The following is a 19,321-nucleotide window of genomic DNA, read 5'->3' as shown; positions in this document are numbered from 1 at the left end:
GCGTTGGTGCCGCCGAAGCTGTCTCCTTGGCTATTGGTAACAATCCTGGACGGGTCGCCACTCCGACACAGTATACCAGCATGCTGGCACTCATTTTGCCGACCTCGGAAGGATGACAGGCAGAGTCAACCCCACCTGGTGTTAATTCAACAGCTGAGCGGGATTTGAACTCAGGACCCTAGGATCCCAAGCCCACTACCTTAACCATTAAGCCAACACCAGGCAAATGGATAAATGCATGTTAACAAATGTTCAAACTGACGACCATCACGTTCCAAACACAGCCGATAACGTGGACCAATGGATTCAACAGCGTTACGAATCATTTCATTTGGAACTGCAAGACATTGTCTTTCAATTTCCTCTTTCAGCTCATGGACTGTTGCTGGTTTTGAGCCGTAAACCTTATCTTTGAGATATCCCCATAAAAAGAAGTCCATTGGAGTGAGGTCTGGGGAACGCGCAGGGAATTCAACACTACCTCTTCGCCCAATCCATCTGTTCGGAAAAGTTTCTTCGAGATAGGCCCTTACATCACGGTGGTAGTGGGGAGGTGCTCCATCTTGCTAAAAGTAAATCTCTTCATCACCAAATATCTCTTCGACATGTGGACCGACGGATTCCTGCAGCAAGTTTAAGTAAACATCCCCAGTTACAGTTTGGTCAAAAAAGAATGGCCCTAGGATGCCCAATGCAGATATCCCACACCACACAGTGACCCCTGGTAAGTTTAAATGGTGTTCCATAGTAACCTGCGGATTTTCAGGAGCTCAGTTGGTGCAATTGTGTCGGTTAAATGAGCCATTTAACTTGAAGCTGGCCTCATCGCTCCAAACAATTTTGGATGGAAATGCTGCATCTTCTTCGCATTTGCCCAGGTACCACTCACAAAATTCAGCTCTCCGGTCAGGATCGTCTTCATTTAGAGCGTGGATTAATTTTGGAATGTAATTTTTCCAATTAATTCGCTTCAAAATGCGATGGGCGCATGATTTTGGGATTCCTGTCTCACGAGCCATTTGTCGTACAGATTTCCGTTGGGATCGGTGGAGGGTTTACAGCAATTGATTTTCCTTTGCGGGGGTGGTTGATGACCGTGGTCTTCCTGAACGCTCGTTATGGACGTCATGCACAGTTCCATCTGTTTCAAACTTATCTCGGATGCGAGCAATGGTGCGTCGTGTTGGTGGATCTTTGTGAAAATGTCTTCTAAATTGTCTTTGCACTTCCATGATGTTTTCGTGCTTCCAGTAGCACTTTATGATAAATTTTCTTTCTTCAAAACCGAGTTGTACTTCTGCCATTATTATGGTCAATTTGATCTGAAAATAAATGAAAAATTCAATGAGTTATGAGGAGCCAAAATGTGAGTACATTTTTTGGGACACCCTGTATATACACATGAAAAAAAAATATGCATATATATATACATACACATACATATATACATACACACAAATTCACTCTTATATTATAGACTAACATGGATCGGCTAGCAAACGCTCGCCTCTCCACTTGTCGTTGCAGAGATTGATTTCACAGATTTTCTATGTTGGCATGATTTACACCAATTATAAAACAAACATTTATTTTCGACAGATTTATTTGTAATATTGCTGATATTATGTTTATTTGAAATTTAGTTTGTGATAAAAGAAGGTCCAAGTGGTCACGTGTCTTCACTGTCTAATCTGTCTGAAGGGTGTATGTGGGTCTCAATGGTGTTCAGGTCTTTTGTCTTGGGGGGGGGGGGTCTTTTGGGTCTTCAGGGTCTTAAAGGTCTTTGGGAATTAACGTTCAAACCGGACGTGATTAATCGACAAAAAGTATTCATGGACTGATGGACGGCTTCACCACCTCACCGATCGGGCTTTTCGATATATGTATGTATGTATGTATGTATGTATGTATGTATGTATGTATGTATGTATGTATATATATATATATATATATATATATATATATATATATATATATATATATATATATATATATATATATATATATATATATATATACACACACACACACACACAAACATTAATCATGAAGCTGCTCATTCCTTCACACAGACACTAGCAAGTGAACGACCACCCACTGTATTCTGTAATTATGCTCAATATTTGACATTTTTCTGTGACCAGCTTTTAAAAGTTTACTTTTTTGCAAGTTTTGCATTTGCTTTTTAAAATTTTATTCTGAAGATTTGCTTTTAAATGCACTGTGATAATGTCTTCCACCAACTTCTTCACAGCCACCTGTATAACCTTTACAATGGTCATTTATAATAAATGGAAGGAATATGTCATTTCGATTTCATCAATGCCAATCTGCTGAAAAGGTTAGGTTCTAACAACAGAGTGACATTGTATCACACAGCTAACTTGATCAGTAATTGCCTTTCGCAATGATCTGTTTAAATTGTTCATGTCCGATTTCTCTTGGACTTGATTGCTTTAATGCTATAATGTTTCTGCCCCCACCTAATTGTATTATTTAACTATTCTGACATGGTAATTCCAGCTTTTGATCTCATTCCTGTAGATCAATAATTACACAGGAAAAGCCAAGGTCAGGGTCCAGCTTGTGACAAACACTGATCCACCACTACTGCATGCTCACAATCTTGTGGGAAAGAAAGTCGATGAAAGTGGCTCAATCACAATGGACGTTGGGCCACATGATATGACCGCAGTGTAAGTGACAGTACACTTTGCCATTGGTTAAATGTGGATCATTCACAATACTTGGTGGCTGGTGCCTATTATTAGTCTTTTTGTCGTAAAATGTTCTCCTGAATTAATTGTTATTTACTTTTTCAGGTTGTATGGCATTGGAATAGAACACGTCAAAAGGAAGGTTCATCCATCTGTATTGGAAGAGCGATGGGTGTTCAATAAAGTCCGAGACCAGTATTCTAATATGGATATTTCCATAAAAGACGCACATTTGTACCTTTCGGGTAAGGTGTTTTCTCATTGCTCGGATACCCTGTTTTCTCATTTTGATTTCGAATTTTAGCTTCCAAATGTTACTGTTTGAAAACGTTGCCCAGATTTGTTTAGCAATACACAGCCAAATCAGGTTTGGAATGGATATGGTTACTAAAGTTTGACTTAAAAAAAATAAGAAAAAAGATATTGGGTCAAATTTACGAACGAGGCATTTTAGCCTTCGTCACATGTAGAATCGCCAATCGTGCGATGATCACACGTTCAAAGTTGGTCACCAATCGCCGAAGAGTGATTTACTCATGTGCGATCAAAACCCAATCACAAGTGTTTTAAATAACAAACTTTTACATGTCATTGAGGGCATGTTTAAGAGTGTTTAAGGCCTTGAAGCAAGCATTGCATGGCTTATAATTGGTAGTTTATATTGGACAGTGAATATGGATGTGTTAGGAGTGCTTGAATTAGTTCAAGAGGAGGCAGAGCAGGATAGGAATAGGGCAGTTCGCCGACGTGCATTGAGAATCTTCGAGGATAGATGCAATCCTCTGGAGAAGTAGTGCAATATCAAATTTGGTTGGCATTCGACTCTCGAAGGAATCATTTTGTTGGCTACTGAATCTTGTGTAAGATGAACTGGATCAACCTACGTTTAGCAATGCACTGAATCCCCTCCAAGAGTTATCTGTGGTGCTGCAATTCTATGTAAGTGCATCATTTAAATTAAATGTTGGAGATGTGTGTGGTGTTTCACAGGCTAATTGGTTGGTTGTCTCCCTTCATAAATTTCTATTTCGACGTGCAATTAGCTGTGCACGTACAACAATGTTTTTGTCAGCATTTAAGGGCTAGGTGTGTGTTAGCAAGACATTTGCTTAATCTCCTTTCGTAAATTCGGCCCGATATGTTTAGTGCTGATATTAAAACAAAAGTAACAATAATGGTTGAAATAAAAGGTGATAGAAATCAGAAATAACTTGTGTGTGGTTGAGTGAAAGAAAACTTGATATCAGATGGAAAGCAGAAATGTCGAACTTGTTATATAGGGACAACAATTTAATAAAGGATTTCATAGGAGGCATACAAGTAGTTTACTACAGCATTCCTGCTAGCACAAGGGGGGGTGTGGGCGCAAATGGATGCTCACTGCCACCTCCTTCATGTGGAGCATGGCCGAATGGTGATGGGCTTAATGAAAAGTCGTTGGCAGGAAGGTGGTCTCCACACCAAAAATTTAACAGCTTAGCTAAGCTGACACCCTGATGCCAAAACAAGATGTCCTCATGCTACCTGTTAATGTAATAATGATTGCGACAGAGAAAATAATTACTAAACAAATTACGCAGTTCTACAACAAATTACTCACACAAATACACGAAGCACAAATCCTGATGGACCACCACAATATCATATACTTTAAGATCATCAAATATCAAGCTTTTCAACTGTCTGCAAGCCTATACATAAAGGATGTGGGCAAAAGTGTTGGGGGAATAGCAAAGATGCAAATACATGATGCCAGGTTGAATAACAGAGATGATGCATCGGGGAAGATGCAACGCCTTGTGGCCAATGACATTGTGGGAGATGGATCCTACATCAGCGCTCCATCCACAGGGATGATGAGCGGCCAGTGAAGGTTGGCTCGTTTTGTGTGTGTGCTAACTCCAAATTGCTACCGACTGAACTGCTGGTGACTCTCAGTGGAATGGAAAACTAGTTTTAGTCATGAGGGCTAATGTTGTTCTGCATCAGCAGATGGGTAAAACAATGAATGCAACCAACAGAACATCAAATAAAGTAGCCTAACCACCATGGGAAGCAATGAGAAGCTGACGTTTCAGGTGTTAACCCTTTGTAGGAGCAAAAGAGGAAGACGGGGTAGGAGTGAAGGTTGATATTGGGTGGAAGTGAGTCAAAGGTACATGTGTCAGAGCTGCGTCAAAGATCAGGGGGTATGTGGGCGAGAATGATTCCTTTTTACACCTCATGAGAGAGAAGGTCGCGGTTCAGGAGTTGAGCGTCAAGGGGATTGGGAGAAAAGGGGGAATAAATGAGAAGCAAAGAAAAACAAAAATAGAAGGGAAGATGAGAAAAAGGATAAATAAATATTTTAACTAAAAAAAGCAGGAAGGAGAACCAAGGGGAGAAAGAAGAGGAAAAATAAGAAAGGTAAGATAAAATGAAAAGGGAAAAACGGCAGAAAAAGATTGAAAGTTGTAAAAGATAGGAGGTCAAAGTGAATGAAAAGCGCTCGTTAATCCCGTTGGTGGCAAAGTGCCGATCCTGAAGATTAATGTTCTGTTTTAAAGCTTTCGACTATCCGTGGTGCTAAAATTAAGAATACCAGAGACGGCCATATGATTAAAGGAATGTCTGAGAAGATTGAGTATTGAGCAGCTGGCTTGGAGAGATAGTTTGCTAATACCTGATATCTTGGAATTGCAGCACCGTGACATTTTAAATAGAATATTGGGGCTTTGTCTCATGGTTATGTCAAAGTTGAAGTAAATCCAGCTGTAATTGTTTTTTTTTTCCCCCTTCTGTATACATAGTCTAGGCTCATGGAAGAGCTAAGCTAGTGCACTGAATGGCTGATGATGTAACAGACAAAAACAGGATGCAAAAGGAAAAGTAGAGAAATGCAGCAGAGAGAGAGTGGAAATGCTAACAGCAGAGTTGAAGGCCAATATAGAGGGAGACTTGGACAAACAATGGGGGGAGCAAGAGAGAATGAATGGAGTGGACAAGATGGATACAGAAGGAAGTCCAAGGAGGGAAAACTGGAAATTTGGAGGAAGGAATGGAGTGGAGTGGGGTGGGGTGGGGTTAATAAGAGTAGAAAATATCATGGTTTTGGATTGGGAACGATCTGAGATGATGGTCAACAGCTGTCTTGAAGACCTGGATGGAAGAATGAGATTGAACAGAAGGTGGAAGTTGGTTTTACAGCTGTGAAAAGAAGAACAAGTGAGTGGAGGTGAACAGTTGAACAGTGATCCTGGAGTTAGGTAGTTTCATCAGAAAGGGGTTGATGGTGGTGGACCATGTGAGCCCTGCTGAAACTTGCGGAGGGGGGGGGGCAAAGCACAGAAAGAGCATACGGTGCAAGACCAGAGAGAGACCAGCGACCTGTCTGTGATGGTGAAGTGATAGCCCCATAGATTCAACTTCATCACGGGAGATTCCAATAATCTAAAATGCATTGGTTTCACGGTGTCAAGATGAGCAAGATGAGCAAGATGTGAGGCAGGGGAGCCAGCCCAGAGGGGAGAGCAGTACTCCAACAAGCTGAGGATGAAAGTCTTGTCTGTGGATAGGAGTTCAGGTGTATCAAGAAAGGACTATGTACGATGGAGGATGTCCAGCCGGCAGCTTACTTTTGGGGCCAACTTTGAAATGTGGTTTGCAAGAGAAAGATCATGGTTGATGGTGAGACCCCGGAGTTTGAATGACTAAATTTCCTCAAGAAGATTGTTTAGAAAGGAGATAGGATGGCCAGAGAGATAGTGAGAGTGTGATATTTGTCAGGATTGAAAGACACATTCCAAGTGTTTGACCAGCTTTTGATTTTTTTTTGTCAAGGTCTGAAGAGAGGGAAAAGGATGCAGCCTGCCTCTCTGAAGGATGAGGGATGTCAGGGCAGAGTGTGGGGTCATCAGCAAATAGATGGAGAATTTTCCAGAGAGTCAGATTGATCATTGATGAAGATCGGGAATTGGACTGGGGCCAGAACACTGCCTTGGCGGCACTCCAACCTTTACAGGGAGAGTAGATGAAAGGATACCGTTGAGTGCCACATGTTGGCTATGAGAGTATAGGAAGTAAGCCATGTGTTGAGTTGGCCTTGGATGCCAGAGGCAGAGAATTTGGAGGCTAAGGCAGGATGACAGACGATCAAAAGCATGAGATATTTCCAGAGAAATGGCATTGAACTCATGTCTGACATTGAGGGCCTCCATACATTGTTGGGTGAGTAGAAGCAGCATGTCCATGATGGAATGACCTGGTTTGAAACTAAATTGGTCTTCTGAGACAAGGAAGGATTTCTTATCAATTGCGATGATGGATTCCATGACCTTGCTGATGATTGATAGTAAGCTGATGGGTCTGTAGTAAAGGGTCAGTTTTTTACCTTTTTTTAATGGGATGCAGTGATGTTGCCTGATTTCCAAGAAGATGGAAAATGACCTAGCACAATATATTTGAAGACATTTGTCTTGCATTTTCAGAGCGTCATGCCTTTCTCTTGTGATTCCACTTTCAAAATTTGTGCTGTGGCAGCATCATGCTTTAAAGCAGTTTATTCTTCAACAAATCTTTTTTCACTTGTTTAATGTGGATGTGATGGGCAAAATTGGATGGATGCAGGGTCATGCAATTGTTTGTTATATGTAATTTATATTGACAAAAGTAGATATCAACCTGATAACTTGATCATCTGCAATAGATGAGACAGGTGATTAGGCATTTGAACATGTGAAGACCAAAGCGAGTGTTGCAGCTTGAGCCTTAGATTTGGTGAAAGGAATCGATCAATGTATTTTTGTTGTTTATTATTTGGGTTAATGTGTTGATATTAACATAAACTGTGTTATTAGTTTTTGAATTGCAGCAGATCAAGAACAAAGTACAAGAAGAAGTCAAGAAAATAAACCTGAACGTAGTACGTCTCATGTTCACGGCTCTGCTTCCTGACAACCATGGCCTGTTCACCAGGCGCTTACCGTCTGTCTACTCGCTACCCATATATGATAGTAGTAAGTATCAGGGTGAATAATTATTGTGCATTTATGAATTAACAGTGTCGTTTTTGATATAGCAGGGAAATTGGAGTGAATAAGATGAATTAGTATTCTGATAATATAACCTTGTGTGAACAGACTGTTGGGATATTGATGTACTACCATTCCAGATGACCACCACTTGGTGGATGTCCAATGTCCATCACTGGTTAATTTTTTTTTTAACTTCATGATTGTTTAGTAATAGATTTTAATCATTTCCCTATTGACTCCATGGCAATAGAAACCAGGTTTGCTTTCATATGAATGGTTGATTTAATATTTGTTTTGAGATATTGTATAAAAAATTTTTTTCAAGAATTAAAAATATTATTTCGTCATACTTGTTGTTCCATCTGCCCAGGTAATTATTTGATTGTTTTCAGCTTTTTACTTTAATTCTCACTGGTTACCAGAATGGTTGTTGATGGGATGTGAGTTAAATTATGTCACTTATTTGTAAACCAAATCATTAACTTTCGATTTTAATGTGTGTGCACAGAGGCGCCTTCCTCTACGGTATTACAGATCATACGCATGGACCGCAGTTCAGGGTCTGTCATTGGAGGAGAAGAAATTTACCTTTTGTGTGATAAAGTTCAGAAAGGTAATGTTAGTGGTGTCGAGTATAAGGAATTCAACCTTTCCCTTCCATCTTGCTAATGTTTTAAATATCCTTTGTTTGTCTCTGCAAATCAAGGTGTCGTAATTGATCGAGGTATCATGCAGTGTATGATTAATTTGCATAATAAGATTATCCAAAATATAAGTTTTGGGCATAGTTTTTATTTTTTTTTTTTTTTTGTTTGTTTGTTTCAACAACATCATTTTTGGCAAATGTAAGAGTTGATCTCTATTTTTATCCAATCATATTAATCTTTTGAAGGATTGTAGAATAGCTAGAAGTCATCATAACGTAAGCTTGTGTATAATGTACAAATCAAACATTATTCGCTTTTATGGTCTGTAAAGAGCATGTTTTTCTTCTCATAATTTGCGATGCCAGATAGAACAGGGTTTTTCCTACAACCTGTTAGCTTGAATGCACTCGATCCCCTCACATGAGAAACTAAGCAGATTCAAGTCTGGTTATTATTTGGGAGATCTCAATAGATTGTGGGATGAGCGAGAATGGAAGGCCGGATCGTTTGGTTTGTAACATGATCCATCTTGAGCTCTCTGATACTGGATTTTTTTTCTTTCCTCATGTGGAGAGAATTATTATGAAAACACCATTCTGTGGTTGAGTTTACTGCCTGGGGTGTACAGTGTGTTTCAAAAAGAGTGATCCAACTTCATATGTTTGTTTACAAAGAAACAGGAACCTCAGGAACGTGAACCAAACATTTCTTGAAAGCTTATGATATGGTATTTTCTGTCACTGATTGCTATTGCAGTAAGTCACTGCTGGAGTTGGTGAGAGCCCAAGGTCTGAAATTGGCATCTTTGCAAAATCCTTGCAATTGACGTTCTCGACGTGTGCCCCTCCGTGGTTCAGACAGGCATTGATCCTGACTCCAAAGTTCTGTCCAACATTCCTGGAGGTAGTCTGACACCTCTTGCTTCAGATCATCCAGTGTGGCAAGGTGGTTTGCGTAGATAGAGCCCTTGGCTGCCCCCCAGAACCAGTATTCCAGAGGTTTCAAGTCTGTGCTATGGGGTTCCCAGTCATGAGTGGTACCCAGGGCAACGAGGTGGTTTTATTTCTGAAGAGCTGCTGCAGGAAAGTGATGGTGTTACCTGCTGTATGTGGGGGTGCACCATCCTGCATAAACGAGGTCATGCTGAGCTGGTTTGGGGTGACTTTTGGGTGACATCATTATGGAACTTCTGGAGCATAGCCTGGTAACACCACCATTGATCATCACCGTCCTGCTGTTGTCATTCTCAAACCAGTAAGGCCCTAGTGTTCCTCTGGTGTTTAGGCCCTGTCATGTACCTCTCAGTGATCTCAGGTTGTTCTGCCCCCCAGAAAATGTTGTTGTGGTTGTTAATGGCACCATTCAAGTGGAAATGGGCTTCATCACTGAACCAGATCAGGTTGATCGCATTTGCGTACTGCTCCATCCTGTCACTGAGCCAATTGCACATGTCAAGTCTCCTTCTCGTGTCATCTTGACTCAGTTTATGCATAATAGATATTATGTATGGGAAAAGCTTCAGTTCCTTCGTGAGGATACGCCAGTCTGATGTTGGTTTTATTCCTAGCTCCTGGGAGTGCCGGTAGTGGGACTTCTTTGGCCTGTCCACTGCAGAACCCACAGGTGTCGATGTTGGCTTGGCCCTTGGTTACTGATACTGGCCTGCCACTGTTGCCCTTGCTCTGGTTGTGCACTGTACCCTTGTGCTCAAAATGTTTCACATTACATTGAATGGTACAATTTGTGGGTCCATCATGTGTGCTGAGGTAGTATTCCCAGCAGAACCTCTGGTGGGTGTCTCCGTATGATTTAGTCTCACTCCACAGAGCCACCACTTTTGTCTTCTGCTTCACTGTCAATGGCATAGTTGAGCGATGGCGCTAGAAATCCCAGGGAACAAACACCACAGTTACCCTCCCAAACCCTGAAAAGGAAAACGGTATCGGTCAAAAAACAAATAAATGGCAGGAAGTCAAAGTTGTATCAATCTTTTTGAAACACTCTGCATATCTGAAAGTGCATACTGAGGACATAAAAACAGCTGCTTTTAGGTTGTGGATGTTGAAAATTCCAGAGTATTTCTCAAAAGGAATAGGCTATTGAGTGCTGGTACCCTCTTTAAATCCACTTCTTAGAACTTCCATTGGATATTAAATCGATTGCATAGGAATGTGGGGGTGAAGGTTGTATCTGTTTATGAATAACGGGATTTCCTTGCCTCTATAAAAGATGGATTTTTGGTGATACAGCACAGGCATGATCGAGAAAGTGGCCTTTTGAAATCCTTGATCCACAAACAAGTGTTGAATAGTAAAGGCCATAACTATTTTGAGCAAGAACCAAACTTTATATTTCCATTAGCAAAAGCCTGAAATTGGGATGATCTGGCAAGTTTGGATGAGGGACTGTTTGGAATGGGCTAGTACATGATTCTGGTGAGTAGTGAAGATGTGATAAATCCAGCCTGAACTCATAAAAAAAAACTAGCTGCTGGTAGAGATGAAATGTAATGAGTTTAATTCAATATATCCTAGTGTTGTTGCTCAATTATTTATTTATTTGTTTGTTTGTTTGTTTATTTATTTATTTTTGTTATCGACACCAAAATTATTTCCACCAGACTTGACGTGAATGAATGTAATAGTTCATAATTTTACCAATAATATTTTTGAAAATAACATTATGAATGCATTGATGCATTTTGTGGTAACAATGGTGAGTGGAAGTTGATGCTTTGGAAAAGTGCTGACCTTTAGGTAGATATCTTTGATTCTGCAAATCACATTGTTATACCATTCTACAGATGACATCAAGATACGCTTCTTTGACATCAATGGCTGGGAGGGATTCGCAAACTTTGGTCCAATAGATGTACATAGACAGGTTTGGAAAAATGCTTCCCCCTTCCAATGCTCTTTTGCACATTTTATTATTATTACTATTTGTTGTTGCAAATGCATTAATGAGAGAAATTATTTATATTACCAATATTTTCTTCAATATTGTAACCTGTCTCCACAGTTTGCTATAGTTTTCAAAACGCCAGCATATTCAAACTCGGAGATCACTTCTCCAGTGCGTGTTGATGTGGAGCTGGTCCGGCAATCCGACAGTATGACCAGTGATCCCAAACACTTCACTTACTACCCCAAAGCAGAAGGTATGTACTTACCAACTGACATGCCATTTCCATTTTCTAACTTGCTTTCCTCATAGTTTCATGGGGGGGAAAAAATCCTTGCTGATGAAAACGAGTTTGTTTGTTTGCTCCTTGTACATTTCCAAACCCCGAGGGTAGTTTACTCGTAATTTGCTGTCCCACATTATTTTCACCCATGGAAGGTCAATGGCACAATAAAAGCTTTCAATTCTTAATCAAATTGATGTAAAAACATGAAATAACTACACTTTGTGTGATCGAGCATTGTACGTCATGGGACTCCCTTGGCCAGGAGAGAGGTGCAGTTTCGATTGCATCTGCACATTCGAAGGTTGCTGATCTGTTGCAAGTCAAGCTGATTGCATTTAAATATCTACTAGCCGGGAGGCGACGATGGTTCGCGGGCATTATCGAACAATGCCATGATAGGTACAATTGAGTTATTGGAGGCTTTTGAGGAAGCCCTACCGTAAAAACCTATATATTCCGTCAAAATTGACCAAATCAAATCGGATTTTTTTATATGTTGTACTTATGGACATTATGCACAGCCTCTAGGAAATGAAATTGCGAGAAAATAATCGAGAAAAAAATAAAATAAAAAGTTCAAGTGGGCGTGGCAATGCCCACAAGGGGTGTGGGACGCCCCTCATACAAAAAGACACAACTCGACCATGATATCTAGCTTGTGTCCAAGTTTCATCAAGATCGCATCAAACGTCACGGAGCTATGCTCTGGAGAGAGTCACAGACAGACAGACACTACTAAAATAGTGGTCACTGCTGGCACCCGCGAACCAATTATACTAATGTAGAATGGAAATTAATATACAAACGGACCACACTGTCTATAGAACTATTCTGAGTCTAAAGAGTGGTTGCATGATTCTGTATGACCTGAAAGGTCCAATGCAATATTAATTGTGTGTGTGTGTTTGTGTTTGTGTTTGTGTTTGTGTTTGTGTTTGTGTTTGTGTTTGTGTTTGTGCGTGCGTGCGTGCGTGCGTGCGTGCGTGCGTGCGTGCGTGCGTGCGTGCGTGCGTGCGTGTGTGTGTGTGTGTGTGTGTGTGTGTGTGTGTGTGTGTGTGTGTGTGTGTGTGTGTGTGTGTGATTTTAATGAATTGCAAGTAATACACAAAGAACTGAGCATGTTTTTTCTTTAAATAAACTAAATCTGGCCAGTACCACCCCTAAAAATTCTGGACAAAACCAGAGGCGACTGTGTAATCCATGTGACGTCATTCCAGAAATGATTGTTTTAGTGCTGCAATGGAGGGACACGCTGTTGTGCATTGACGATGCACAACATTGGTGAACTGCACGAATAAATGGCAGCATGACTAGTTTGTGAATCTGAGGAAGTGTTTTCTGATGTAGAATCTTGTGACTATTATGCTGCAGTGGGTTCTATAACCCCAATTAAACGATACATGTATGAACCTGAGATGGAAAGTGAAGAGAGCATAGACAATTAAATACTGGGTGTTCAAAGCAATCTGGGAGACCCTGAATCGACACTTGGCAATAATAACTGGTACGTGGTATTTATTCATAAATCATCAATGCAAGCTAGAACAGTCAAGTTAAGTAGTATTTTGAAGTATCAGTTTTCTGTCATTCCTGTAGTTATGAAAAAGCTAATGCGCACATTTTAGAGCAAAGGCCGAGTGTGTCCAATTATCACTTAACATCGCATGACTCTGCCTGGTGTGTGGTTTATGAAAACTGTCATCGGGCTGTCTTCGTCATTCGGCCTTGTACGCCATTTGTTTCTTGCGACCCACAAGTCGAGACCATGGCCTGAGGCTTACTCACATTTTTAGCTCACCTGGAACATAGTTCTGGGGAGTTTATGGGATAATGCGGTTCGTCCATCCATCTGTCCCTCCGTCCATCCCAAATACTTTCAACGTCTTCTCTGAAACGACATACACAGTTTTGATGAAACTTGAACACAACCTTCATTACCCGGTATGTACCAAAGTTTGTTCTTGGCATGAAAAGTCATTGGGGTCTGAGGGGGTCTGCGGGTGGTGGCGGGGGGGGTTGTGATTGCCCCCCCCCCAAAGAGAGAGATATTTTATTTCTTCTCCGAAGCTGCACACACAATTTCGATGAAACTTGACTACAACCCTCATCACCCATGATGTACCAAAGATTGTTCATGGCATGAAAAAAAAATCCATAGTTATTTACTTTCTTCTCTATTACATATTTTTTGGGTCATCCTTGCCTACCAGGAGTTCTCATGTCTCATTACATATTTTGTGGGTCATCCATTCCTACCAATGGTTCACTGGTTATCTTATCCAGCTGCTACCAGGTGAGTGTCCAAGGGTATTGCCCCAAGGGTACCAGGTGGTATGTTTCACTCCCCTGGGCTTTTAAAGCTCGTGATCTTGCCACCACCATCGCTTTGGACTATTTTCGACATCTGGCGCAATGTGAACCTGAGCGGCTTTTTTAATCCAGGCTGTGACACAGACAGCTTTACATCACGTATGTGCTCGATATGCTGTTTGCTGTGCATTCTGTATCATGAGCATGTGCTAAAAGTAAAAATATTTTTTTAGAAATAATTCCTGATACATTAAGTTGAGTTAACGTTAAAGTCTCCACCACGCATGTTTCCTTGGCCAAGAACTTTTAAAACCCCATTGTAACAAAACAAGAATACTTGATTTCAAAATAATTCTCTATATTTAAGAAACTATTTCTCAAGGTGACATTCTTGAATGATTGTGAGGTATCGTCTTTTTCAAGGTTGTGCCACAAATGAAAATTTTATTGTGATGAAATTTTCTTTGAGTGTTTTTTCGAATGAGCTTTTATCTTTGTGTAGACAAAAAGGAAGTGGCAAGGAAGAGGCGGAAAATGCATGCCACTTACGTAAATTACCTGAACAATGATTTACCCCTTGCGAATACCACATGTTTTTCTACATTTGGTAAGTGATGAGGGAATGCTGTCTTGATTTAACTCATTTGTTTTGTTTTTTAAAAATGTGTATTTGCATTTATTTATATATAGACTCTGTGGAGGCTTGAATTTACATATTGTTGAGCAGGACTGCTGGGTGAATTGTTTTCAATTCACTATTTTATTTCACACTTACTGGTTTAAAGGGAAACTTCATTTTTGGAATACATGCTATATTGTATCTGAATATTGCACACGTTTTCATGTTAAATTATTGTGTGAAAAGGGGAACCATTTAAAAATAAATAAATAAAAACCAAATGCAACCACTGAATTTTCCCTTAACTTTTGTAGAGGCAACTAAGTTTTGCCTTTGATGCACATCACATGTTTCATTGCCCATTGGAAACCCCATTTGGTTAGACATAACTGCCTCCATATAAATGAATTTGAGATTTCCAATAGATTTGCTGCTCAATGGTATATATTTTCTTGTAAGGCTACAAAGTAGATTTATTCTTTCATGATCAGATCAAGTATTTCTCTTTTTTTTTTTTGTCTTTTTGGAGTTCAGATTCTTTTGATGACTCTCATTATAATTACCCCGCACACGTGAAACGAAAGGCGAGGTTAAGCAATTGGTTCATGTCCGTCTGGTCTGTCCACAAACTTCAGTTTATAATTGAGAACAACTTCATTTCAGTTGAATGTTATATTTTGAATATGAATCAGAAAACAAACCTGTAGTTTAGCAGTACTTTGTCTCTGAATTCATCTAGCTTGTACATGCGTCGAGAGGAGTGAAATATTTTTACTCTGGCAGTGAAACAAAATTGAAAATCATTCCCAATAGGAAACTTACTATTTTAAGGACATAAAGCACACACAACAGGCACAAACAACTAATGTAATGTGTTAGATAGGGTGGTGTAATAAATACACTGTGTTAATGGCGGTAAAATCTGGAATTTATTTATTTTACTTTTACAATCGTTGATTTAAATTGAATTACATAGTTGAACACTGTAAAGCACAAATCACCTTCTTGTCACTTCCAAAAACCTCCAGTTTTGCAGTACTTGGACATGTTAAATAGGGTGATGTACAAGACTACTTCAATAGTGTTAAACTTCCAGAACTTTATTTTTTACTGATCTTTAAAATCATTATTTTATTTAACTTGAAGTATATACCTGAACATTGCATGGGGTAACTTGTTCTATGAGCTCGCTAGTTGATTGAAGTGATTTGTTGTTTTGATTGACATTCATGCTGATTTGATGTTCATATTTTTTGGTGATAGTTTGTGGTGTAAATTGTTTATCCTGCAATGTTCATTACTTAATTGGAATAACATTTGTTTAATGGTTGTCCGTTTTTTTTTTTTTTTTAGATACAATGGATAATCAAGTACCAGCATACCATATTCCTGAACCACTGTTTGAGAACATTGACTGGAGTTCCACAGGTGAGTTTTTCCAGTTTTACTGGTTGTAAAATACCCTCGTTAACCCCCACCCCAATCCCCCCTCCTTCCAAATTTCTGGGTTTCCCCTCCCAAAAATTTCCTTCTGTATCCATCTTGTCCACCCCCATGCATCCTCGCTTGCCCCCATTCCTGCCCGCACCCATTGTTTGTCCGCCTCCCTCCGACTTGGCCTTCGGCTCTGCTATTGGTGTTTCCCCCTTCTCTCTGCTGTTTCCTCTTGTTCTGTTGCATCATGATCTGTTCAATGTACCAGTACTAGCTCTTCCATGAGCCTTGACTATGTAAACAAAAAACCCTTCAAATATCCCTTATTTAGCATAAAATACCTGATAAGTTGAAAAAAAATTCCTTTGTTGCTTTAAAGCATGTTACTACATCTCCAATGCATTTGCACATTATTATTGTCCTGTTGGTTACTAAAATAACGTGAAATTGAAGAATATGGAAAGGCCATTAAGAATAACCAGCAGGAATGCATTGGAATAATCATTCAAAGACTGAACTAATTTTAGTTGTGCATTTATGTCTCTGCTGAAGAAGTTACCGGAGGTATTATGTTTTTGAGTTGTCTGTCCGTCCGTCTGTGCTAATTTTCTCTGTTTTTCTCTGCAATCGCTTATCCTATTGACATGAAATTTTCACCATCGGTGCGACAATTCATGTAGAATATTTCAATGATAATTGTGACATCATAGGTCACGTGGCATGGCAGCTATGTTGGAAAAAAGGAAAAACTTTGGACCTCTATATCTCTGAAACCGCTACGTGAAAAAAAAATTGAAGCTTGGCACATGTGAAGTACTCACCATGGGGAATAAGTGTGATTTTGTTTTTTGATGATGTCTTAAGTGGCTTTATTAGGACATTTTAATTGCATAGTCAAACGCTTTATCTGATCAGTATGAAAAATTTTGAGGGTTATCTTGAGCTAAAATGTATGGGGTGGGGGGGGGGGATTTATTGTCATCGGTCATGTGCGTTGGCAACCATATATATATTTTTTTTAAACATAAAAGCCTTCAATAATGTGGGTGGAGGCATATCTGTCAACATCGTGACGTCGAAGAATGCCGTTCTAGTTTTTCATAATTTTTGCTTTGATAAAGGGAATCATGAGGTATTGTGTTTTTCTCATAATAATTCACAATTTGGCTACTGGGAGTTTATTGGTATTAATGAAGATAGCAGTGCTGGATGATGCAGGACCTTGTTGCAGACGGAGACTAAAATGGAAAATTTCTGTCACAATAGAATTGCTAGCAAATGTTAAAAAAATGTATACAAAAGTCGAGGCTCATGAAAGAGTAAGGTGACAGAGGACAAAAGGCAATGGTACTGAAAATGGGCCAATAAATCAACAGGTAGATGTAACAAGCAAGGGAATGAACAAAAAGTTAGAGGAGGGGAAGCACAGTTACCTGAAAATAGAGGATTGGGTAAGGTATGGTTAATACAGAGTAGAAAATATTGTTGTGGAGATGGAGGATGACTTGAGAAAGTGGTGCACCACAAATTTGAAGGCCAAGAGGGAAGAATGTGATTGACTCACCTCCAGAGGGATGTTCTTCAAATAGGAGAATAGAATAGAGTGGAGATGGACAGTAAGCCCATAAAAAAAAAAGATGCAAATACTCAGGATAAATCTCACAACTGCACCTTAAAATGGGATATGCAGATTTTACAGTTATATAACTCAATAAATGAAGGTGTCGAAAGGCAACTGGTATGTCAAACGAATAAAAACAGACAGGTCCGTGGTCTATCTTCTACCGCATCCTTTCTGGTCTTGCATCCTCTGCTCTTTCCGTGTTTTGTTCTCTCCCACCAAGGTATCTGCATGTTATATGTGATCCACCATAACCCCCTACTGGTGTAACTCCCAAAATCCAGAATCACTACTCACGTCCACTCATTTGTTCCTCTTTTTTTTTTCCCCCATCTGTGGAACCAACTTCCACATTCTCTTCAATCTCATTCTTCCCTCCAGGTATTCCAGACAACTGTTCATCACCATCTTAGATCATCCCCAATCCAAAACCATTATGTTTTATACCCCTGTTAACTCCCCCGCCCCCCCCCCCCAGCTGGCATCCTTCCAAATTTCCAGTTTTTCCTTCCTGAGAGTTTGCTTCTGTATCTATCTTGTATACCCCATGCATCCTCTCCTCCCCTACCCCTCATTCCTCCCCACACCCATTATTTGTCCAAATGTCTCTCTATTTCGTCCTTCAACCCTGCTGTTGGTATTGTTGTGAATCTGGAAGTTTACTGCACTCAACATACAGGTCCTAGAGATCAGTTATATCGGTAAGTACGTGTTGCCAGTTAGGGTCCTGCCCCTAGTCTAATGGGGATTAAATGTACGTGTGCTGTGCGTTATTTTAATAGTTAGGATTTTTACACCTCTTATATTAACAACAACACGCCTTCACCTCGATTCCTCCCTCCATCCTGGACCGGTACCATTGCCGCGTGCATGTAAGCACGTACGTGGGCGGAGTCACGAGGACCTGATGCCTCTCTCTCACCCAATCCGGGGAAGGTGAGGAGGTTGCCGACGGTCGACCAATAGGCGCAGGCCACACTGGAGGGACGGCGTGCCCGAAAACAAGGAAGGAGCAACGAATGCTTGCGTCTGTCGGCTTGAAGCACTTCAGTCTGGTTTTTGGTGCTGACTGCATCGAGTGCGCGTCCAGTCTGCTGGAGTGCGCGTCTGGCCGGGTCTGGGGCCGACTGCATCGGGCGGATCCGAGGCGTCTCGCTGGCGCCTGGTTCTGCGGACCGCATCGCAACGCAGGTCTGGGTCTCTCGACTCAGTGTGAAGACCACGCGAGGTGGACAGCTCTGAGGCAGGTTCTGGTCTGCAGCTCGCCTCTCCATCCGAGATGGAGGCCTCAATAAAGACCGCTTTTGGTCCGATTATTTTGGGTGTGTGTGTGTTTGTGGTGCCAGCATATTAAGTAATGAATTGTTAAGTGCCTTGCTGTACATACGTGCCTATTGATATTTGGATAACTCTGCCCTAACGTGCTACCCTCATTTCCCTATTGTTAATAAATATCCCCATTTGTGAAATGTATCAGCTCGTTCGTGTCCTTTCCTCCATTGGCTTAGCGTGCTGTGTTGGAAAATTAGCAAGGCCGTTGTGCCGCCGTAAGGGGACATTTGGGACCGACGGATCTCGGTGACCATACGCTCGGGTCACACACGGTTCGAGTACGCTTGCGGCTCGTTCCGTACAGGTGCCGTCGAGGGTGTGGAGACTCGGTAAATCGCCACGTGGATATCTAGGTATTTTGAAAATTGGCAAGTAACCCTGTACCACGTGGTAGAAATATTGACGCTTCACGGTCTGATAAGGGACCCGTATTCTCGGA

At 40.6% G+C, this 19,321-nt stretch overlaps 1 protein-coding gene across 7 annotated transcripts in view; it reads left to right on the top strand.

Annotated features, from left to right (window-relative positions):
- The window catches only part of LOC147017785 (nuclear factor NF-kappa-B p105 subunit-like), a 133,063-nt gene that overhangs the window by 60,153 nt on the left and 53,589 nt on the right, over positions 1–19,321 (top strand). For all 7 annotated transcript variants that reach the window (XM_085896752.1, XM_085896750.1, XM_085896751.1 and 4 more), the window contains exons 5-12: positions 2,545–2,696; positions 2,823–2,962; positions 7,553–7,711; positions 8,238–8,342; positions 11,180–11,259; positions 11,398–11,536; positions 14,379–14,483; positions 15,849–15,923. In XM_085896752.1, the coding sequence (XP_085752878.1) occupies positions 2,545–2,696; positions 2,823–2,962; positions 7,553–7,711; positions 8,238–8,342; positions 11,180–11,259; positions 11,398–11,536; positions 14,379–14,483; positions 15,849–15,923 (955 nt within the window). The remainder of the gene's footprint in view (positions 1–2,544; positions 2,697–2,822; positions 2,963–7,552; positions 7,712–8,237; positions 8,343–11,179; positions 11,260–11,397; positions 11,537–14,378; positions 14,484–15,848; positions 15,924–19,321) is intronic.

Source organism: Eptatretus burgeri, chromosome 10 (assembly GCF_056783735.1).
Source record: "Eptatretus burgeri isolate ZD-2024b chromosome 10, Ebu_testis_v1, whole genome shotgun sequence".
Lineage (NCBI taxonomy): Eukaryota > Metazoa > Chordata > Myxini > Myxiniformes > Myxinidae > Eptatretus > Eptatretus burgeri.
The sequence above is the reverse complement of the archived record's forward strand: the minus strand, read 5'-3'. Positions and strand labels throughout refer to the sequence as shown.